Genomic DNA, 23636 nt, shown 5'->3' on the forward strand with positions numbered 1-23636 from the left:
TCTACTGAGCTGGGCATATTAAGGACAGAGACAGAGGCATGACTTGGTTAGTCATCCTCTGCATGATTTGTCTCTGGGACTCTGTATTAGTCTGAATATGATTCTGCATATGTTTTGGACCAAAATCTCACTAATCTATCAAGTGAAAGCATATCCTTTGCATATTTTGAAAATGTTAACTTCTGTGACCTGACAAAAGATATAGAGGAGCCGGATTCGTAACACGTCCTAGTTAGGGCTGTCATAATATGCTGGATGATAACTGTGTTATGGAAAGATAATGTATTGAAATATGTTTTTCTTGAAGGGATAATCAGCTTGATATCAAATACTGTGTTGCATTTCCAGGTCAGCTGGTGGTGTGTACACTCTGCTCCTGCGTCATGAAAACAAAACAGATCTGGCTTTTCTCTGCTCACATGCTCCCTCTCCTGGCACGCCTCTGCCTCGTCCCTTTGGAAACTATTGTCATCATCAACAAATTTGCCATGATTTTCACTGGTTTGGAAGTTCTCTACTTTCTGGCATCTAATCTTCTGGTGCCCTATAATTTGGCAAAATCTGCATACAGAGAACTTGTCCAGGTAAGACAGAGAACACCAGAGTTTTATTAGCTTTGGCCTGAACTTCTGTGTGGGAATGAAACAACAAAGTATTTTTTTTTTTTTTTTGTCTTCTGTGCATCCTTCTGTGCCTTAACTCGGGCTTTTTTCTTCTCCCCCCCCCCCCCAATGAAGTATGTGTTCCTGTCCACAGGAATTATCTTCTTTAATTATTGAAACTTGCTATTTGTGCAAGTGAGCAATTACAATATAAGCCTGAGTTACTCTTGGTTGGCTAAGCAAGCCCACTTAGTCTTTCCAAACACAAACTAAGACAGGACTGTGTCCAAAAGAAGTTTTATATTTAAGCCCTGTTAAATAATCAAGGTAGTCCCCATGCAGTAATTGCAGTAGCTGCTTTTTTTGTTTGTATTTTGGGGTTTTTTTGGGGGGGGGGTCTTTTTTTAAGCCTTCCATATGACAAGCATTTGTAAATATAATGGTCTTAAGCTGGCAACAACACCACAGCTGAACAGCAGCTGTAACTGTAGTATTTTCTTCACAACGGTAGCATTCGCTGAGACATCTAAAAAAGTTCAGATAAGACTGATCTGAAATGCATCTGTTCTGTTAACACTTTGACACCTATTATGTAATGTATATTTGGTTGAAAAGATGCTATGTTAGTGGTACATAAACATTATGCCTTCATTTGTATCAAAAAATTGACACTTGCTTCCTAAATTGACACTTGTTTCCTTCTGACTGACCTGCTAGTTCTGCTCCTGCTTCTTCCTGGATTTTGTTCAAACCATGTCCCTGTTTCCCTGCCTGCTGCTCTTCTTGCCAGAAGTAATCTGAAAACTAACTTGTTAAGCTCTTTCAAAGCTGTCTTTAAAGCTTTCCTTTGCTGTCGTATCTGTAATTTCCAAACAAGAACTTGGCATCAGTAGGTGTATGGTGTGCCAAGGTCTCGGCCTGTCATTTTGATCATTACTGTCTTGTTATTTATTTTATGTGTAATTGGTCTTCGGAGCAGGATTATCCTTCAACGTGTGTACAATGCCTAGCATGGTCTGATCTTGTCCATAGATAGCTTGTAGATTTGCTGATAAAACACATTTGGGAGCTAACAGGCAGAGTGCCAACATCCTCTTTTTCCAGTGAGGATAAGAAAGCTGGGCTTACTGTTTGCTTAAGAAGGGAGGAGGGGAAGGAAAAAGAATGAGCAGTAACATGGTAAAACAGAATTATACGCCTTGAAAACTTGCAACAAATTGGAACTAACACTTCAGTTTTGTACACGTGCAGAAATCAGCTTCCTGAATTCAAATTTAAATCTAATGTGGATTTGAGTCATGTATCTATTTTTTCTAAGAACTTAGTGTTTAGAACACTTCAGCATCTTATCAAGGTTTTGATTGCCTGCATTTTTTATTTGTTTTTGAGAGGGGATGAAGTGGTTAGAATTATATTCTAAATACAGCTGTTAAGAAAGCCTCCATCTTTAGGATTGTTTTTGTCTCTGATCTCTTTTTCTGGTATTTCAGATCTTTATTTGCTAGGCTGTATTATGCATTTGCAGGTTATGAGACAGAAGCTGTCCTTGTGCACGGCCTTTGGTCATTAGTCATGTTCTTTGTCCTGGCCTTTGGTGCAGATCAAGGGCATAAGGTGCTTCCCTTTAAACATGGAAAAAAATGTGAGACTTAAAATAGATTTGGGCGCCACTCTTCTCAATGAATGTTTGAGAGTGAGTGGGCTGGAATGCAGTTCTGCATGTTGAGTGGTTTCCATATGATAATTGCAATGCAAGAAAACAGGATTTTTGTGTTTTAAGAGCTAGTTGTTCTTTGCCTCTGCTTCTGAAACAGAGCAGAAAAAAGCCTGTTGGCTCATAGTGTGTTTGTGTAGCTGGCTACTGCTTCACTGCAGATGAAGATGATAAATATGCTTATTCCAGAGGAGGATATTGCTCTGTTTCCTGCGTATTCTCTTGTTTGTGTTTCTTTTGTTGTAACTGTACGTGGTGGTCAGTTCTTAGTGATGCTGTCATCTGCGTGGTTGTGAGCTTTACTGCTGGTTTAGGTGGAAACTGGTGCAGTTCTGCTCTCTGTGGTGGATACTGGGGAGCTTGGTGGAGCTCAATGTGATCCTGAATACAGCAGCTTAGGGAAGACAGTCCCGCCAGGTAGACAAAGGCAGCTTTTGTGTGTATGTGTATGTTGGGGCAGGGTGCATTTTGGGCTGTGGCTAATGGTGTAATTTAAAAGCAAGTCTAGAAGCTTGGCTGCCTGTTTGCTGCGGAATATACCAGAAATTCCTTGTGGTTACAAGGAAGTCTATATCTTGGGCATGACCCTTCTCAGAAATGGTAGAGTTGTGTGTCGGGAGCTGCATGGGGTTGGTCCCAGGCCAAGGGAGTTTCCTGAGGGCAGGACCAGTCTGTTCTGAAGCTCGGCTCTGCATCGCTGCCTGTAGCTTAATCAGCCTCCACAGATCCTGCAGTCCCCTGAACGTATGTCAGGAAGACTTAAGTAGGCAGCTTTTTGTTTTCAGTGTTTTGTTGAAGTACAAACTTTCTCACACATTTGCTAGCTGTTGTAGGTTCTCTGTCTTTGTGGGAGTAGTAAAGATGGGGAATGAGTATCTGCAGCTGATTTCCTTTTGACCTTTGGTATTAAATCAACTATACGAAGTTCTAGCTTCCTGAAAATCACTAATATAACTTCGTATTAGCAGTGCAGAAGGAGTTGGAGCTTCAGTCTTCTGAAATAACTTTGTAGCCATAAACCTCAAAAGACATTGTTAATTAGAAACAGCTGAAAGCTGAAAGCATTCATTTTGAGATACTTAAATATAAAGTGTCTGTGGTATTCAGTTTCCTTTAAACTGTTTGACCAAGCAGGATTGTTGTGCTGGAGTGATGTGGCTCGTTTCACTGCGTTAGCATACACGGTTGGCAGTAGCTGCAGAGAAGGCAGCGCTGCCGGCTCTGACCGAGGCGGAGGGGCTGGGTGGGTTGTGGTGGGCTCCAGACCTGCTTCCTGCTCTGCCGTCCCCGCAGGACAGCGCTGCAGTCGGCAGCTCCGAGCGCCTTCTCGGGAAGGGGAATTCAGCCGTGCACAAGGTCTGCTCCCCAGCTGGACTCTTGTCCGCTTTGAGTGAGGTAGCGGATCGGCGGGTAATATTTCCCTGTAGAGTCTGGGCTCGCTTTGGTCAGACTGTGTAGTCTGATCCTCTCTTCTTTTCCTTTGGGCTGGCTATTGCTGTGTGAATTATCCTCAGCTTCGGTGTGGCTATGCTGTTAAACATCTCTTCCATAAGTGCTGCAAACCAAAAGCAAACCGTTTTTCTCCCTCTTTCCCAGGTGGTAGAGGTGTATGGTCTCCTGGCTTTGGGAATGTCACTGTGGAACCAGCTGGTGGTCCCGGTTCTCTTCATGGTGTTTTGGCTTGTCCTATTTGCCCTTCAGATCTATTCCTATTTCAGTACACGGGACCAGCCTGCCTCAAGAGAGAGGCTCCTCTTCCTCTTCTTGACAAGGTAATTAACTAGAGTCTGCTAATAATCAAAACAAACAAACAAACAAAAACCCAAAAAAACGTGTGTGGCAATTAATGTGTTTGCTGTTTTATAGACTAAGATGTATAGGTCAGCTTTATGGCATTTAGATACCTAGCAAATATTTGTTCCTCTTATGACCATGTGTGTAAGCCCAGTTAAGCTTGTCCTTCAGAGGCATTAGTCCCAGCTCAGAACAGACAGCACAAACAGAACTGTGCGAGAGTTCCCCAAAACAGCAAAATACCCCTTTGATGAGGAAATCATAGGAATTTGAGTTACTTCAGGGGTCAGTTTTAAATACAAAAATTGTTTTTGAGCCTGAGGTATCACAGATGAAGTTACTTAGTTCTGTCCAACATCATATCCTGTTCATGATCATGTGTTTTCTATCCCTGTGTCTTGCTGTTTAGTTCTGGTGTGGGACACGTTGAATTTATCCAAGCAAAGTAACCAACTCTCACAGTGACTTTTGAGTCCAATGGCTAATTTGACAGACGTATAAAGGTCTTAAAGACCCCAAATTTCTAAAAGCTTGAATTAGAAAGAGAAAGGCTTGAATTAGTGCTCTTACCAAGAGAAAAGGCATTTGAGGGATTTTTCTGGCTGGACCGTACATGCCTAGTTTAGAACTAGCCACAGCTTGTGCTGACTCTTGTCTGACTAGAAATTATGGTATGAAACAGGGAGGGAGGGAGCGTGGTGAAGACAGGAGCCAGAGAAGGCAGGAGAGATGGAATGTGTAATCCTGGGACAGGGAGAAAAGAGCTAGGAACAGTGCCTAAACATGCCAGTAATGCAGGATGTATTCATAAGAGACCAAAATCATTAGTTCAACTGTTTGTGGAATAACTTGTCTGAAGAGCTTGCTCATCACTAGTCTTCTGACAGACTTTCCACTTGCTCAATTTCTGCATGTGTCTGTGTCTGGGTGTCTGGTAGCATTAAGCTCTCAAAAGTCATTGTCATTAAAGAGAAGTACAAGGCATTTTACTGCTTGAGGTATCACAGTCACTCACATGGTCATACTGTGCTGTGTAAGAGCAGTTACCTATTTTTCAAATAAACTACCAATGATTGAAGTTCGTCCTGTTCCCCTCAGCAGCAATCTTAATTTTACTGCATACAGAGTATTGTATTTAGCAGTTACTAGAAGTGAGGCAGGCTGTCATTTCCCTAATAAATCAGTTAAGTTGTTCATACACCAAAGTTGTTAACTTCCCCTGTTCATGGCAAAACAGGGAAGCTTGTTCTCCAGACTTTATTGATTGCTCCATGAGTGAACAAACACAAATTAATCGCTGTTCTTCTGCAATTGCAAAAATACAAACAGAACTATAAAAATGTTCTCAGTGTTTTCTCTGTCACAATAAGAATAACCAATATTTGGTCATCTTAGAAATATAAATTCAGGTAATGCTTCTGATGGCCGCTTACCCTTCAGGAGGAAGCTGAAATATCTCACATCAGACTGGCTAGTAAACATGCCCAGTTCAGACAGAATATTCTACTCTAATGCTGTGTATTTAACAAAATGGAAGATATGCTCATCCATTAAAACCAGTGACTTCTGCATCTTTACCCTTAACTTAGTGCATGATTGTTTAAAATAGTGTAACTGGAATTCAGATGAGAGTATTTTTAGTACTTCTTTTGAATTTTCACAAGAAAATTGTCGCACAATGTTGAACCAAGCCCTCGACTAGCCAGGGATGCATTTCTGCCAGCAACCCAAAGTGATGCCTGAAAAGACACCCAGCCGTTGTGACCAACAGGACACGTCCTAACAGCCTTCCAGTCTCCCATCCGACTTGTGCTGATGGACTTGTGAAGCTGGAAGTAGCTAATACATATTCAGTAACTCTAAAAAGTCTTTGCTTCCATCATCTTGTCTGTCCTGCCTTTGAACCCCTGTGTACTCGTATTGTGTGAAAGATCCCAAGGCATCCTGCTTGGTTTGGCAAATAGGCAGAACTTGAGGTTTGCTAGACACTAAAATCCTGGTGAGCAAGTTAAGGTTGTTTTGCATGAGTGCAGGTGTTGATGCCTGACCCTGTAATTGCCTGAGGATTTCAAGGTGTGTGAGCCCTGGCTAGCACATAGGTCTTTATTCAGTGTTGGGGCACGCAGCACAGAACTTGTCGTTCTGGTAGGGTTGTGTTTCAGAAGCCCCAGGACAGTCGGAGGCTGACAGTGCTCCGAGTCCTGCAGTGCCAGGGCCAGAGGAGCAACCCTAAGGGTGAGGGAACTGGAGGAAATCTTCAGCATCACCTCTGGAGTCTCGCACTTCGGGACCTTGCTGCTGTGACAAAGGAAGGCAGAAAGCCTCCTGAGGGAGAATATTATTCACTGTTGTGTTTTATTGCTTCTTACTCAGCAAGAATTTGAAAGATGAAGCTTGTTTTATGTTGTCGCATAAAGGCTGCACTAGTGTTTTGAACTCACTGCGAGTGCTACCTTAAAGTCCCCAGTCTGCTGGCTTATCTGTTAAGGGTTGTTTGCATTACTGTGGGTCTGAAATAGCCACAGTGAATCCGGCTCCTGTAACTGTTCTTTTGGGAGCTGGGTGAATTTTTAGCGAGTAACCGGCTGCCTTGTGTCTGTTGCTTAAACTGGCCTGGTGGTGGCTGTGATCCTACACAAGCAGGACAGTGCCATCATGTGGCCAGGAGCAAATGAACGGGGAAGGATCACACTGCCGGCCCCCAGCTCCAGCCCGAGGCGTCACTAGTGAGGAAGCCGAGATTAGGGTATGTCTCAAAGAAGCAGCAAAATCACTCAGAATGTCTATAGGAGGACTCCATGGCCTTGTATAGCTATTAATGTTTTAATTAAAACCAATTCAGTTTTGCTTTAAAACAGCTGGTGCTCTTAGGACATAAGGGGAACTCATCACACTGCTTTTAATTAACAAATCTTTTTGTCTTTTCTTTTGTCCCCTCTCCTCCTAGTATTGCAGAATGCTGTAGCACTCCATACTCGCTGCTGGGCTTGGTCTTCACAGTCTCTTTTGTGGCTTTGGGAGTTCTGACTCTCTGCAAGTTTTACTTGCAGGGTTACCGAGCATTCATGAATGACCCTGCTATGAACAGGTAAGGTCATTTTCGTGTCTAGGGTCTAAAAAGAAACAGCAGTGCTGGATGAACTATGGCTTGTTTTGACTTATAAGGTCTTGAATATCCTTTACAGACTTTTTATATGCTAGTCTAAGTATACATTGGAAAAGTTTGAGGTGAAAATACAGCTTGTCACATACAGCTTTTTGAGAGCTGGTTGGTTTCTGTAACAAATTCAGTGCTGCTGTTTTGGATTTGCAGTTGTATGGCTTGATTGTCTCTACCTTCATTTGTATGAGTCACTGGAGGATTTTCACATGCTTGAAAATTATAAACATTTATACAGTTACATCTCCATTTCCTCATTTGCCCTTTACTCCTCTGTTAAAGGCTGCTAATGTTTGAGTTTTAAATCGGAGCATTGCTGGATTGCTTATAAGTTACAAAAAACAGAAACAATCAGAGAGACAATTGTTGCATTATGGTAGTTATGGATGGTTCCTCCCCTGGCATTTCTCTATATATTTTTGAACCAATGTTGATGAGCAGAGATGTGATTGTTTCTTCTCCTGCCTGTGTTGATTTGCAGAGGAATGACTGAAGGGGTCACGCTCCTGATCCTCGCCGTGCAGACGGGTTTGATCGAGCTCCAAGTCGTGCATCGGGCATTCCTGCTCAGTATTATTCTCTTCATTGTAGTGGCCTCCATACTGCAGTCTATGCTGGAAATCGCTGATCCCATTGTTTTGGCATTGGGAGCTTCAAGAGACAAGTAAGAGATTGGTTCCCTAAACTGAAAGTTATTTAATGCTATTATAGGAGGTAAGAAAACGATAACTGCCCCAATTTAGATTTTTAGAAGCCTGTAAAGCTATCTGCTTTTTTCTTTCTGTAGGCTAAAAACAAACAAAAAATCTGTGCAAGGTCTCTAGTTTCTCCCTGGCTGTCCTGCCCCTCGCGTGCACGCAGAGGTGCATTTTGGCATGCTGTGCTCTGGCAAAGGAGGCAGACTTGGGGCACCAGCTCCCGCTCGGGAGCATCGATCCCTCTGGCCTCGGCAAGACCATTCTGCTTTGCAGCTGCCTGCTCTGAATGCTGTGCTGCTCTGTGGTTGCTTTCCTTAGCAAGACAAGTCCCTGTGCCACATCCATACTCCAGTGTGTAGCTTTGCTACACCTCCTCTCCAGCTTTCGCTCGACTGCAGTGGTCTTAGCTATTGAAGATGGGAAGTTTCTGGGAGTGACCTTGTATTAGCCATTGGGAAACTGCCATTTTTTTTCTATTTTTTTGCTGTAAGGCAGTCATCCTAGAATGGTCCACTTTATTGGCAGAAAGTAGGAGGAGTTCCATTAGTGCACCAGATGTTTTGATCATGTGGGCTTTGTTGTTGTTGTTATCTTCAGTCTGTGTTTCCAAGAGCTTTATTGATATTTGTTGTTCTTGTATTCATCCATTTGTATTTTCATCTTCTGTTAACTAGTTGTGTCTTTTTCCTTGCTGTAACCTGAAAGTGAGGAATAAAAAGAAAGATTTGTTTATGTTAGAGAGTACGTTTAGCGTCGAGGCTACTTGTAGGCGGTGTGGTATTCCAGCAGCAATACTGACTTCAAATGTACTAACAAAGGGGAAAGAATAGAGCCAGGATATGAGCATCAGCCCAGCTCAGGCAAGCAGTTTGTGGTGAGAGCAAACCTTTACTCTTCTGTTGAGCTTCCTGGGCATTTGATGCCACCTAAGGTCACAAATGCGAGTTCACCTCTCCCTTTTTCCTTATCCCATGTTATGCTGGAGTGCAAACCTCACAATAGCATCCTGGCATTTCCTCAAGCTCCATTAGCCAGTTTCTGCTGTCCCTCCGTCTTGCCACCCACCTCCACTGGTACTGTCAGTTTCTTTGTACTTCATTTCCAGAGCTAAATAAGGTTAAAATACAACCTGAGGAATGTGTAGAGGTAGTGTAGTAAATTACTGAAGACACTCTAAAAGCCTGTGCAAATGGATGAGTGTAAAAAAAAAAAAAAAGATTGATGGTGTGTATGGGCTGGGGAGGAGATTAGGAAGCGAGTGAGAGAGAAGAGCAGAATAAGGACTGACAGAGATGAATGTGCCAGTTGTGCTGCATTTCTTTTCTTGTGATATAAGAGAAGGGACACGGTTGGAAAGAGAACAGGCTTAAACCTGGTCGTAAATACTTCTGCCTAGTGCATATTGGCAAAAAGTAATAGAGCAGTTTTAAATATATAATCTGGCTGACCTCTGTTTAAATGGGAAAGTGTATAAACACTCAAATGTGTATTTAAATCTCAAGTTCAATCGACTTTCATCTGAAACTTACAGCATCCTAGGTACTTAGTTTGCCTAATCAGTGACCTGACCTATTACGACAATTTCTGTAGCTGAATTTTTGCCTGTAATCTTTGTAGTTGTGTTGAAAGTGGCAAAGGTCAGGAAAGATGGAACTTTTCAGAATGTGTGTGTTGTAGGGACACGTGCTGTAAATTTGGTGGTGCCTGTGTAGAATAGAAACTCCTTTCCATAAATTAAAGCCTTAAGCAAAGATCTAACATGTCTGCTTTCCAGCAAGTCTGCCTTGATAGATTGCAGCCTGTTCTTACTCTGACACTCGAATCTGACTTAAAAAGTGAAAACCTGCTGGGTTGTTTGCAGGAGCCTGTGGAAGCACTTCCGAGCCGTCAGCCTCTGTTTGTTCCTGCTGGTGTTCCCCGCGTACATGGCCTATATGATTTGTCAGTTTTTCCACATGGATTTCTGGCTGTTGATCATCATTTCCAGCAGTATTCTGACCTCTCTCCAGGTAAGAATGATACCCTCGTATTAACTGTTACCAATTTCTCTCGGGAGAAAACACATGGCCCTTCAAGAACAGGGGAGAGTGATAGAGGGGAAACACAAGATACAGAGATTTTTATATCCTATCTGTGACAAAGGAGCTCCTAAGGGGGTGCAGAAACATGGGTGAATGGAGGTTTGTTTCGAACTATAAAGGTGGGGGGTGGCTTTTTAGGGCGTCGTTAACTTTTACAGAATTTTTTTTTTTTTTTTTTTTTTTGGTTTGCTGATGATTTATGTGTTGTTATTTGGCTGTGGTTCTTTGAAAGCAATGTGATGCTCAGAGCACAGTGATGTAAACATAGGAAATGTTCTTTATGTTATTTTTGTAAAATATTCATTATTATTTGCTCTTTTTATTAATTTATAAAATTCCTCCTCCTGGTGCCCAGGATTTCTATTTAATCAACTCGGCAGCTCACCAAAGAACTTAACAGCGGGGAGTACTCTCAGGAATAAACTCAAGTGCACTTTAAAAAAAAAAAAAAAAAAAAAAGTGCTCTGCTGATGGTGGTATGCTCTTACAGGTGCTTGGGACGCTCTTCATTTATGTTCTGTTTATGGTGGAAGAATTCAGAAAAGAACCAGTAGAAAATATGGATGATGTGATATATTATGTCAACGGCACCTACCGGCTGCTGGAATTCCTTGTGGCTCTCTGCGTGGTGGCCTACGGCGTCTCGGAAACCGTCTTTGGTGAATGGACTGTGATGGGTTCTGTGATCATCTTCATTCACTCCTACTATAATGTGTGGTTGCGTGCCCAGCTGGGCTGGAAGAGTTTCCTTCTCCGCAGAGATGCTGTGAATAAGATCAAATCACTGCCCACTGCCACGAAAGAGCAGCTGGAGCAACACAATGATATCTGTGCCATCTGCTACCAGGTAAGAACAGAGCTATCAGCTTGGAGTTTACATAGCTCTGGACTCTCTGAAGTTCAGTCTGCAACTGCTAAGATAAGTTACTTCTATTATGCTTAGTAAGTAATAGTATGCTTAATAAATTTTAATTATCCAGCTTTCTGCCTTATGTACCTTGACTTTGAGGGCTAGCTTTGAGAGTGTCTTTTTTTGAATAAAAAGATCACTTGGATATATTTAACCTTCTGCTTCTTTCCTCCAGTTATCTAGCCCTTGAGCTTCTTTGAAACCTTTTAATGTGTTTGGGTTGAGCTAGTCTCAGTAGTAGTAGCAGATTTGTCCTTCCTTCATTACTGGAGGACTCTGTGAGGGAAGACGATGAGTGCTCAGTAGCTGATCTGTCGTTCTGCCTTAGAAGCAGCTCAGTCTCTACAGACACTGTTGCTGCCACTTCATGCACAATGTCGTTTTTTATAACAAAAATCTAATTATCAGAAGGTTAAGAGTGTCATGTAAGGCCACAGAAGTAAGGACACTAGAAATTAATGCTAAAATAATGTCTTTATCACACCTTCAGCTCTGAAGTATCTCTTTTAGATAGAAATCATGGTAGTTATGAATGAAAGAACCACCCTAGCCCTAATAGTGTGTGGTAATTGAATTGACTCGAAAGTTGGTATCAGTTATTTGAAAAATACTCTTTGCAGATGGCTGTGTTGAATGGTGGTATTTAATACACCAAACTTGCAACACGTGGGTCTGAGGTTTGAGTGCCATTTCAGGTGTGCTTTTATCATGCGTTGTAGCTGTACTTGCTGGTTGTGATTTGCTCAACTCTTTTTTACACAAGCTAATTCTGTGAATCTCACTCTACAAAAGCTTTTATTTGAAAGTAATAATACCTTGTAAACAAAGCTGCTGCCTAAATTCTAGTCTCTGTAGTATAAACAACCAGGCCTGGCCTGTGCTTGAATTGTGTGTGTGTGTGTTTTGGATGTGGAGACTTGTGGGTGTGAAGGAAATGGCTATTGGTCCCATTGGGTGAGGCAGAGCATGCATGAAGTAGCCTGAGATAAGAGGAGCAAGGTGGCAAATAATATGGTCTTTCTTTTTTTTTGTGTCTTTCAGGACATGAAATCTGCTGTGATCACACCATGTAGCCATTTTTTCCATGCAGGTTGTCTTAAGAAATGGCTGTACGTGCAAGAAACCTGCCCTCTGTGCCACTGCCAACTTAAGAACCCTTCACAGCTACCAGGACTGGGACCAGAACCAGTCCAGCAGCCAAATCTCGGTGCAGAGCGAAATACCAATCCTGGAGATGCAGCTGAGCCACCTGGTGTTGAGTGTGACAACGGGCCAAATGTGAAAGAGGGCCCTAGCCAGAGTGACGGACAAGATGGGCAAGATGCAGGGGGCCAGGGCAGCCAGGAGGCCTCTCCTGAGACCGAGGGGTCTGCGAGCGTGGACTGCGACACGAGCCCCTGTGAAGCCAGGCAGGGAGCAGCCTCTGCTGCAGAAGCAGTCCCAGCCCCAGAGGGGTGCCCCGCTCGAGACCCGAGGGTTTGTGTCCAGCTCTGAAGTGCTGAAGGGTGACGCAGGAACAAACGCATTTCAGAGATCCAAGTTTGACTCCGAAGAAATCCTCTCCTTCCGCAGCTGCGAAGGAGGTTTATAGCTATTAATGCTGGTCAAAATGTAATATCCAATGCTGATCTTTGTGGGCTGCTTGGTAGTGGTAACTCCAGTGAGATGCAGTATAAGTGACTCCAGAAGCTCTCTGAACTGTGGGCATAGGAAGGATGTCTGGAAATAAACTGAAGCAAAAGGGTGTTTTCCAGACGCAGGTGAGGGGCGAGAAGAACGGGAGGTCTGTGAGAGGTTGTAGGCAGAGGGAAAGAACACCAGCTTTTGTATAGGGCAGGAAGAGGTATCGTGTCCTAGGCTACAAGAGAGGAGTTAAATGCAGTAGCCTACTAGTCTTTGCCTGAGGTGCAGCTGTGGTTACTGATAATACTTTTTATGGCATGGAAGCAAAAATCAAAGAGCAGTGATTGTACTGGAAGACAGAAGCACTCTTAATACGTCATGTGTATGCTTTGGGTATTCTTGGTGGGGCAATTGCATTTGAATTCATGTAATCTATAGTGACTCTTGACTTTTATGATGGAGTCGTCAATATTTTGATGTATATGAAACTTTTGTTAATATATTGGGCGGTCTGGGCTGTGTGAAGTTAACTAAAGCTCTCATGAACACTTTGGCCTCTGCTTATCCTATGCAGGAGGAAAGTGTGATGAGTTTTAGGGCACAGATTGAAGCCCGGCAGTACTGTCCCGTGTAACGTTTAATTCTTGCAGCTGAATTAAAACAGTATTAAACTCTGGCGATATTTGCACTTTGGGAATGAGTACATTATTGTGTATGATCAGACTCCGCAAATGCCACTTTTAAAGCTGTTAATAGGTTTGCACCTTTTTTTCTTTGACAAGGACATGTCCATACTTAAATTTTTACATTCATCATGGCTTCGAGTAGAACTAGGGACTGGGGTGGGGAAATAGGTGGGAGTAGGGGGGCAGGCAATTTTTTATGTGAATTTTGATATGAAGAGAAATTAGTCACTTATTTATACAATAGGCTTGACTCAAGTGTTTTTCAAAGTCGGTATTCCTAATGTGAAATGTGATACTATTTTATTTTTAGTAGTAAATTTGGATGTAGACAGACAGACATAGCTGAATGTCTTAATAAATTACATTTGAAGATTTTTACACCTGGTTATGTGATTCTTGTACCGGAGCTATCTGGATTCAGTCGTGTTGAGGGGCCCCTGTGCAGCAGCAGCTGACGTTTCCCCTTGGAGGTCACCGGGCCGAGGCCACCTCGTCCCTCGTCCCCGTTGCGGTGGTCCCTCTGCCCGGGGTGACTGTTGTCCTTAAGGGCAGTTCCTGCCACCAGCCCTGGGGCTGCCCAGACCAACAGCAGAGCACCAAGGGTGTTTGCTGCCCGAGGCTGTGCCTGGTGCTGCGGAGCCCCAGGCAAAACCCTGGCCTGCTTCCTTCTTGCCTAACAGGGTGAGTATCGGTTGCAGCAGGCCGTGATCATCTCTGCTTTTTTTTCCTGCATCTTGATCAGAAATTTGGCTTCCCCGCATGCTTTACTGATCTGCTGCAAGCTGGAAGTGCAGGCAAAGATAAATTCTAAGAAAACTTTTCTCTGACTCTGTGCAAGATTGTTGCAAGGTGCTGTTTAGGACTGCGAAACAAATGCTTTTCCTAGAAGGTGTTCTTAAAGGATACGCTCAATCCCCAGGGTGCTGAGGGAGAACGTGGCGAGTCCTTCAAGTCAGTAGTAGAGTTTTTCCTTTGCACGTGGTCACTTCACTTCCCGTGTGTTCTTGGGGCACGGGCAGGAAAGCTGTAGGAGGGAGCAAGTAAAGCCCCAAAGTGATGGGGAGGAGGAGATGGAAAGAGCTGCTCTCTGTGAGTCACCAGAGGAGGGAGGCTGGAGAGGTTGCAGCTGCTACACAGATGCCTCCAGGTAAGTGTAAGGGGTGGGAGATGCTTGCAATCATCTGCAGTGCTCACGTGAGAGCAGTAGGGCATAAAAGGAATCGCAGGAGTAACCAGCTCGCGTCATTGCTATACCAGGCAGGATGACATTTCCTTGCTTCCCTAAATGGAGGAAGTTGTGTTTAAAAAATGAAAAATAAAAATAAAAAAAAAAAGGAAGGCTCCTCCTTACACTGAGAAGCTTTTTCAGAGCCTGGCTGATCTCTTCAAAATGTCCTTTTACATTTCTACCCTTACTTTTTGCTAACTGGTAAGACAAAAAACAGAGGGAGGAACTATGGACTTACCCCAACATGAGCAGGAGGGTAAGTGTGCCCAAGGGCTGCTCGCCACGGAGCAACAGGCAGGACAGACTTGGCTAGTGCTCCATCCGCCAGGAACGCGGGCTGGAAACGCGGCTGGAGTTGGAGAGGATCCCAGAGCACTACGAAGGTACTGGCTGTTGCTTAGGGGAAACGATGCTGCAGGATTCCCACCGAACCAAAACCAGCGTCCTGTGCCGGGGAAACTGCCCAAAGATGGGGAAGCTCAGGCAGGGTCCCGAGTCCTGGCAGCACAGAGATGAGGGAATAAAAACATGCCTGAAGGATTTGCTCTGTGCAAGAGGGAGAGGGGAGAGGAGAGGGGAGGCTGCTGGCTTGGAGAGCTCCTAGGAAAAGGAGTCTTGACAGATGGACTCCAGTGGAGTATCTGGGAAACGAGCTTCTGGCACTGAGCATGTACAGCTGGTCAGAGGAGCTTAAAGCTGAGGAATTTGGATAGTTGAGGGGCTTTTCACATTCTCATGGTTTTAGGAGAAGATAAGTTGTAGAAGTAACTGAGGAAATGTCAGTGATTTCCTCTTTCTACCCATTTTTCATTCACTGACAAGTAGAGGATTATACAGAGGTGCCAGGACTGTTCCTGACTGGAGCAGTAAGAACAAAACTAAGAAGAATACTGTGAACGATAACTCACAAGTTCCAGATATAACCTGGCAGGAGGTGCTGCAGGTCAAAGAAATAAAAAGTGTTCAGATATATCACATGTTTAAGGAGAGGAGTAAGGTTCTGTTCTTTTGCTCTTACTTTTTCACTTTTCCCACTCCAAAAAGCTGTCAGGATGCCATTCCCTGAAAAAGAGGCTGTGGACCAAGCTGGGTGCACAGCAAGCTCCAGAGGGAACTGAGAAATGAGCTCCCAAGGAATGGGAGGGTGGCAAAGAAACGCGAGTAAGACAAGCAAGCTGCATCTCACGGGTCAGGAAGTGCAGGGATGAAGTGAGAACTGCCAAAACTCAAGCTGAGTCAGATCTTGCAGAAGAAATAAACTATGTGACTTGAAAGGCAACAGGAGAGAAAGCGGGAATGCTGCTATGGAGCTGAGAGTTGAAGAGCAGGGGATCTGGGAATGAATCGCAGCTTCTGTCTGCTCCACAGAGCAGCTGGGTAAACTCTCCTGACCTCTGCTTGGTTTGGTGCAGAAGGCCCTCTCGGACACCGCTTGCTTTAGGCTGATTTTCTTTTCTCTGCAATTGTGCATGGGTAAATGCAAGAAATGGCTTCTGAGTGTATTTATTAGGGGGGAAAGGCTACAAGGCTTGAACTTCTTGGTGTGGACCCCCTCTGAGGGTGCTGTGGCTTTACCTGATGAATACGTGGAGTCCAAAAGATGCTTGCAGCTAGGTGATATAATGGGAAATTGGTTGGGGCTTTATGGATAGTTGGCTTTTTCTTGGAAATGAAAGCTCTGATCACATGGTGGAGTAGTGTGTGTGCCCAGCTAATCCTGCTGGGTTACAGCTGTGACTTAAACCTTTAAGAGGATCCCAGAACTGCTGTTTATAGATTCCTTTGCTCTGGTCTCAGGGAAATGTATTTTACCCAAGGTGTGATGATCCTGCTGGAGGATGTTAGAAGAACAACCGAGTTTGTCTAGGAGATTGGTTTGGAAACCTTTGTCTGAGTTGTGCAGAGACAGCCACAACCCCCTCCCTGGGCTACTGAGTATTTGGCAACAGGAGAATCTTTCCCTCCTTGTCTCAAGTGAAGCAGTTCAGTTAATGACAGGGGAGCAGGCTCTTGAAATACACAAGTTTTTCCAATGTGAGAAAACCTCTTCTTACCTCGTTCCACTCTAAATTTAATTTCTAATTTACAGAATCCTTTTTCCCTAATTAATTTAAGCTCAGACTCTGATTTTATTTAAATGTCTATTTGACAACAAGTTTGCAATATTTTCCCTGATTAGGAGAGTAGAGTTTCATTTTCTGCAAGCAATTTTCTGAGTTTTGAACCAAATAAGATATAAAGTACAAGAAAATTGATATCAGAGTCTAAAGCAAAAAAGCCTAGAAAAAAAAAAAAAGACCTGGCAGTTGCAAGCATCTCCTGTTGTTGGAATCCGGCCGTGTTCGGTGGGAGTAGCCAGATCCGGGTGGGACTGGTGTTGTTGGATGTCGTTCAGGGCAGGAGAGCAGCCAGCAGGAAGGACGCTGGGTTTGGAGCGGGCGCTGTGCTGGGCGCAGCGGTTCTGGAGAGCGGATGGGAAGCCCTCGGGAAGAGACAGTCCGTGCACTGCTGGTTTATGCTGCTCTGAGCAGGGCTGCGGAGGGGACCAGCGCGTTGGTGCTGGCTCTTCTCCTCCAATATGCTGCATTTGTGTGAAGAGGCTTCTCAATACCCTTCTGATGTTACTTTTTGATCTCCGCTGTGTCTGGAGTATTGTCAAAGTCTGACCTATGAGGTTTGCATAAGGAGACATTCCAAGTCCTACCTGTAATCCCCTGAACTTGCGGGAAAGATGGCCCACCTCCATCTAGCAATCTCATTGGCTTTACTTGCACTTTTAAAAGTGATAGTTAATGAGACCTTCTAACTCAATTTGTCTTAGTGTTAAAATAGAGAGTTGGAAATAAACTTATCCCCATTTTTGCGATGTGTGTATGTTCTATCGCTTTGGAAATCCCAGTTCCCCTTTCCCACGCCTTCTTCCCCCGGATGGACACACTTTTCCCTTTGGCCATGCCTATTTCTTTTGACTGTGGCTATTCTGGTTACCAGCCTCCTCCTGGAGCCCTGGCCAGAGCGCAGGGACTCTCCTCTGCTTTGTGGTTCGGTTGTGCAAACACCTAGTCCTGGTCTGGAGATCCAACCAGGCCAACGCGCTGCCACGTCAGAATTAAAGTTTATAGCTGCCTGATAAAACATTCAGCAAATGTATTCCATGACTCAGAGGTGTTGGTTATTCTCATGAAAACAAACACTAATTGTCTTTAGAGAAATAAGCATCCTGCAAAAATTTTGTGAGGTGTCTTGGAGTAAGTATAATAAACAGTGCTAAAGGAGCAGGTCTGTATGTGCATAAACACAGAGATGACCATCTCGGTTGAACAGGCAAGCTGTAAAAGAAAAAACTATTTGAATGCATAAGCAACCAAACTAAAATGAAATAATAATAATAAAAAACATTTAAAGTGTTACAAGTAATTAGGCACATTTTTCCCAGAAGTTGCCATTTCCTGGAGGCGTATAATCCACATGCTTAAATAAATCAATGTTAGCTGGAGACGGCTTCAGCTACCAACAGCCAAAGACTAGAAGATCTGCAGAATTTTGTAGCAGCAGATGTGAAATGCCCAGGCCTGGGAAGTAGATAAATGACTTCATTCTTAGGAATTTAAAGTGTGAAAGTCAGTAAAATTGACTTAATAGGCTAAAAAAAATTAATTGAATAGGTATCTTTATTTATAAATGAAGTGATATACAGTTCCTTAATTGACCATAGTCAGAGTTTTCTTTAAATTGATCATTTGCTGCTAGCTTGGGGGGGAAAAAATGCCAGCTGGAATGCAGAGGGATTAAGTTTTATTTATTTTCCTTGCTAAGAGCCATATTGTGCAATTTAAAAGGAAACGTCCTTGAAAGATGGGTTCCTTTGTAAACTTTTTTCAGCTCTTGTTTGTTTTCAGATGGAAATCAATTTCTCAAAGGCTCTCTGTGTTAGCAAGTATGTTTTTTATAAATAAGAAAAATGAAAAAATTGTACTCTTTTTATTTCCAATATAAAAACTGGTATGTATTTGACTGTTTGGTATAGATTTGGTCGTGTTGCTGAAAACGTGCTGGTCACAATCCTCACATGCACAGGTGGGAAGAACCATGTGCTGGTGGATCCACGTTTGGCCCCTGGTCACAGTGTCCTGCGGGAGACGCTCCTCCCTGTGCAGCCTCCGCAGCCCCCGCGAGAGCCTCGTCCTGGAGGGATCCGCAGCCTCCACGTGCACCGTGGCATCAAGAGCAGAAGATGCAGCCGGAGGTGCCCTGGGGTGGAGAGGTGGATCTGGGGACAGCCAGGTCTATTTCAGCCCTGATTTCTCCTGAAGTTTTGGAGCTGGGCAGAATAACTGAAGACAACTGTAAGGCCACTTTTTCTCTTAGTACATCTGAGGGATTTAAACCAAACTCTGAAAATTACCCGGCCCTGGGAGGAAGGTGCTGGTTTTAGGGTGCTGCTATTGCGCTGTTGTTGTCTTTTTCCAGGCTTATTCTCTACAGAGAAAAAGCAGGTCTTACCCTTGTGAGGGTTGTTACGTGGATGCTCTGTGCCCTGCCGGGCTGCAAATCGTTCCAGGGCGTTCGGAGCCGGCTGCTCCGTACCCGCTCCTGCGGCTCTCGGGGGGGAAGCGGGTGGCGCTGGTAGGTGACGTCTTTCCCAAATGCTTCCTGCTCCTGTTACTGGTGTTACTCGCTGCTTGACTGTGGGATAAAACTTTTCCCTGGCCAGAAAATTGGCCTTAAATCTGTGCTTCCCACTGAAGATCCAACCCTAAAGCCATTTGGACTTCCTAGAGTAAACATCTGGATGAAATTAAGCCTTCCACTTAGGCTTCATGAACTGCCCCTTAGGGTCCCATGCAACGAGTCCAACTCCAAGCTTTCCAAAAGACCCACAATGCTTGAAAAGCTATTTTCCCAAGCTATTTTCGGGTTCTTTTCAATTGTAAATATGGCCAGGCTGAGCAGGGTAGAAAGAGTGAGAGAGAGAGAGAGAGGAGAGTAAAAAAAAAAAAAAAAAAAAGGAAAAAAAAAAGAAAAAAAAAAGAAAGAAAAAGGATTAAGAAATGTAAGAAATGACAGGACAAGCTCCCAGGTTTCCGATGAGGCAGTGCCTGCGTTTGCGGGTGGCCACGGCGGGGCACTGCAGCCCCGCGGACGGGAGCCCACGCAGGTGCCGGCGCCGCTGCCGCGCGGGCTCTGCTTCTCGTTTGGGCTTTCAGTTCCCCAACTCCAGGAGTTTTGGTGAAAGGGGAGAAAATCCGTGTTTGGTTTCCCCCTGTGGAATACAGCATCAGGCTCGGCCCCGGTGCGGAGCCCGCGGCACTGCAGGGTAACATCCCCGCTCCAGGAACAGCTCCTGGCCCCAACATCCATCAGGAAAATGGGATTTGCCTTTGCAGGGCATCGGGGATCTGCTCTCAAGCTGATATTTTCCTTTCAGAGTGCAAGATTTCCCCCCCCCACGCCCCTTTTTCTTCCTTAAAAGTCAGATAACGCATTCAGCTCCGTTCTCTATGACAAAGCAATTAGATGCTCTGAAGCAATTTCTTTCTTTGGAGCTTCCCACAGATAAAGATTTGTATGATAGAAATAATACGATGGAGGGGTCAGGTTTTCTTCTCAATATAACCCAAGGGTATTCTGAGAACTGCTTGGATTCCAGTGAAAGTCCCACTGGGTGCCAATCAACACTGCCTCAATTACGGCTTCAGTTATTTTTTCCTCTTCCCTTTGCACAGGGTTTTAAAGTGAGATATGCAAACACGGGCCATTGTCAAATACCCCGATGGGAGACTGTTCTTCCACTCTTTGAATACAGTATCTTTTGCCTTCTTGCATAAATATTTTAATTGCTAATTTGCTGGTCTCATTTAACACAGATTTGGCATTTATCATTTGAATTTAGACTTGTTAAAATTGTCAGTTTTCTTGGCTACCTATGTTAATAATTTAAGGAAAAAGCTCATTATTAAATTATTATGGGTAATTATTTTGTAACTAATGTAGAAATTGTCATTTTTTGCAGCCTTAAAAGATCCTAGCAGAAGTGCACACTGATTGGTATGGGTCAAATGCCAGCAAGTGGCAAAAGAGGTAAAGGAGTCGGGCCTTTTGTGTACAGCGTCACGTAACTGGGGCTGGGTATTAGAATTCCCTCTGTTTTTCACCTGGATAAGTCAGATTTCAGGAAGTGTGAGTTTATGCTAGTTAATAGGACCAAAGAGAGGGGATCTCAAGACTGCCAGCAGTTTATGTAAATAACTGAAATGTGTTTTCTCTGATTTTGCCACTGTACTGAGGTCAAAAAAGTGACTGTCTCTGATACTGGTCTATGACTCCTACCCTGGCATCCCTTTTGCCCAGCTCGTGCCCAAAGGATGGCCGTGCCGTGGGGCGCCCTGTGTGACACTGATGGAGGCAGCACCTTCCTCTCCTGGTGGCTGCAGTTTGTCTGTAGAGCCAAGAAATCCCACTTGTCCCTATTGCTGAGTTTCAACTCCTGTCGCTTTATGTTATAACCTGGAGAAACTGAAGCAGAACTGTTTGGTTTGAAAAACCCAGAATGCCTCAGTCTTGGCGCTAGTCTAAACCAGTCCCTGATTCTGGATTTAGGAACATTTCCATCTTCCCCCATAGCCCAAGATCATCGTTCCTTTGAGAACAATACCGGATTTGGCTCTCTCGTACGTTACTGTTACTGGAATATTTCAGTGCATTAAATAGTGGGTTTGTTTATGCGCAGGCAGGTTCTGCCCAGACATCATTGCCATAAACTTTTCCATCTGCATGTCCCCGTCCTGACCTGCATCTACCATAGGGCTGCCGCAAACTTGTTTGCGCTCCCCCATTGCAACCCTTTCCTTTGAGATTGGTTTGAAGGGGCTCAAGTTGCTGCAGGGCTTTTTCTGCCTATAGATGGATGGAGACCCATATTTTAATCTCACGTCATCAAACATTCATCAGATACTCTTGGTCATTACTGACAGAGCCAGATTTGAACTGGTGACCTCGCAGTAAAAGGTCCCATTAGCAATTTCCTTAAACTGTCAAGTCGTTGCATAACACAAATGAAATGCAAAGGGGATTTTTTCCCTAGGTAAAGGCTGTAGTTTCTGTCTTATTTTTATTAAATAATAACTGAGTTACCACCATGCTCTGTTTTAAAGCCTTTGTGTTCTCGCACAAGCCAAGAACATAAAGAAATGTAAAAGATTGGATATATTGCCCAAACGCAGCTCCTCTGTCCAGCAGAGCTGAGCAGTTCGGCAGTGCCAGGCGAACTTAATCTGTTTATTCACACGAGCAGGACAAGGGCTGGAGAGCCCCGGTGGTAAATCACGTCCTCCTCCTGCCAGGTGCAGCACGCGCTGCCCGTGCCAAGGCCAATGCAGCCCGCGTGTGTGGCTCTCTCCATAAGCAATAAAAGAGGGGGATGACAGGCATTTAGGAAAGCTTCCTTGGCTCATATCATGCTGCACTGTTCTTTTCCCAGCATTTTTTTTTTTGGTATCAAAGTTATTTTTTTTCTTTACAGAATCATTTGAGGAAATAATGTGTGAAAAAGAAATATTACCTCCAGCAGTCCTGCTATAATGGCTCTTGTGCTGACAGCCCTTTGGGAACAGTGGCAGCAGTGGGGTAAGTATATATGACATCTTTGTAGTGATAAAGAAACAAATAAATGTTCCCATTAACACTCCATCAGGTCAACAGCTATTCCAGACCAACAAGATGCTGGAAGAACCGGTTTGATTCATATCATCTAAGACACTTCTCCTGCAGCAGCTCTGCAAGGCACAGAAACCAGAGGTCCTGTGCGGACCAGGTGGAGTCATTAAAGAATCAGTGAACTTTTTACAAGTTGCTCCAAATACCCTGGCCAGAATCCAGCCCCAGTTCTGGTGCTGTGTCTGTTTAACAGTCCCTTCATCACACCACGACAGGGACTCTGTTTCTGGGCTGGAGGAAGTAATTTCTCCCTACGTCGTTTGTAAGGTATTTGGGGAGGCTTCTGGCTGCTTCCTGAGCCCTGCGGTGAGAGCCGGGGGACACGGGTCTTGTCGAGGCAGCCTGCGTGGTGGCGTGACGGGCGTCCGCGTGTGCACGCGGCGCATGGGGCCGCCCCACTCCTGCGCGAGCCGTGGGGAGCTGCGCTCGAGTGACCGTGGTGGGGTCTGCCTCCCTGCACAGTGCTGGGCACTCCCCAGTGCCCTTCATGAGATTTCTGTTTGGGGAAGTGTTTAAGCATGTTTTTGCTTTGCTGAAATGCAGTCTTTAAAATAGGTGCAGAGTTTCTGCACTCGGGAGAAGTCGGAATTCCTGAAGAAGGTGCTGCCTCCCCACCAGTGAGGCACCGCTGGATCTCTCTTAACCAAATTTTTGTTGTTTCTCTTTTGGATCCCTTTGAGAGGGATGGGTGTACAACCTTCTCTGCAGGAACCAGTGAAGGAAGGTGGGACACCCAAGTCTAAGCTCTTGGTCTGCCTCGAACCACAGAGATCCTGCTCAAGGACACCAAGGAAAATCCCTCCTCTGAGTCAGGCAAAGCAAGGGCTTGAACTCCGAGTCCAAGTTTTCCAAAGCTCAGGGTAATACATAAATAGATGAAATATCTCAGTACCTCAAAATCCACTGTAAACGAAGCACTGCTGTCTAATCCTGTGCAAAATTTCCCTGGTCAAAGGTATAAATCCAGCTGCAGTCAACATGTTCGGCCTACCAGCTGCTGTTGGTTCTACTTGTGCTGAAGTCAGGATGTGCCCGTGTTACACGGACACCAGAAAAAACTTGGGCTTCAAAATGGGCAACACAAGAAAAGCAGAAAAATCCCCTCAAATCAGTTCCTAGAAATGATAAACATAATGCTTGCCAATCCAGCAAGTTACTTATCACCCTTCTATTTGAAGGAAGAGCCTGAGGTTTCGGAGTAAACCTTTTAAAAGAGTTTGTGCCGCTTAAAAATCTAAGCTCACATGTAAAGTCTTCAGAGTTTATACAACCTTTTAAGAGAGATACAGAATTCTGAGTCACTTAAATACTTCTCATAATCTTCATCCTCGGTTCAGCAAAGCATCCGACAAGTTTAGTAGTTTAGTTAAGTCCATTTTAAGTAATATGCTTAGTCACCCTCTTCCTGTGCTGGCTTTCTGGGC

The 23636-nt window shown here is 44.2% G+C and overlaps 1 protein-coding gene across 1 annotated transcript in view; it reads left to right on the top strand.

Annotated features, from left to right (window-relative positions):
* RNF145 (ring finger protein 145) overlaps nt 1–13646 on the top strand; it is a 40092-nt gene extending 26446 nt beyond the window's left edge. The window contains exons 5-11 of the mRNA XM_088522601.1: nt 349–584; nt 3913–4088; nt 7058–7198; nt 7752–7934; nt 9830–9977; nt 10540–10896; nt 12001–13646. Of these exons, the coding sequence (XP_088378727.1) occupies nt 349–584; nt 3913–4088; nt 7058–7198; nt 7752–7934; nt 9830–9977; nt 10540–10896; nt 12001–12453 (1694 nt within the window). The 3' untranslated portion in view covers nt 12454–13646. The remainder of the gene's footprint in view (nt 1–348; nt 585–3912; nt 4089–7057; nt 7199–7751; nt 7935–9829; nt 9978–10539; nt 10897–12000) is intronic.
* The last annotated feature ends 9990 nt before the right edge of the window (nt 13647–23636 follow it).

The sequence above is a fragment of the Tinamus guttatus genome, unplaced genomic scaffold (assembly GCF_059628265.1).
Source record: "Tinamus guttatus ecotype Peru unplaced genomic scaffold, ASM5962826v1 Tinamus_guttatus_pri_ptg000155l, whole genome shotgun sequence".
Classification (NCBI taxonomy): domain Eukaryota; kingdom Metazoa; phylum Chordata; class Aves; order Tinamiformes; family Tinamidae; genus Tinamus; species Tinamus guttatus.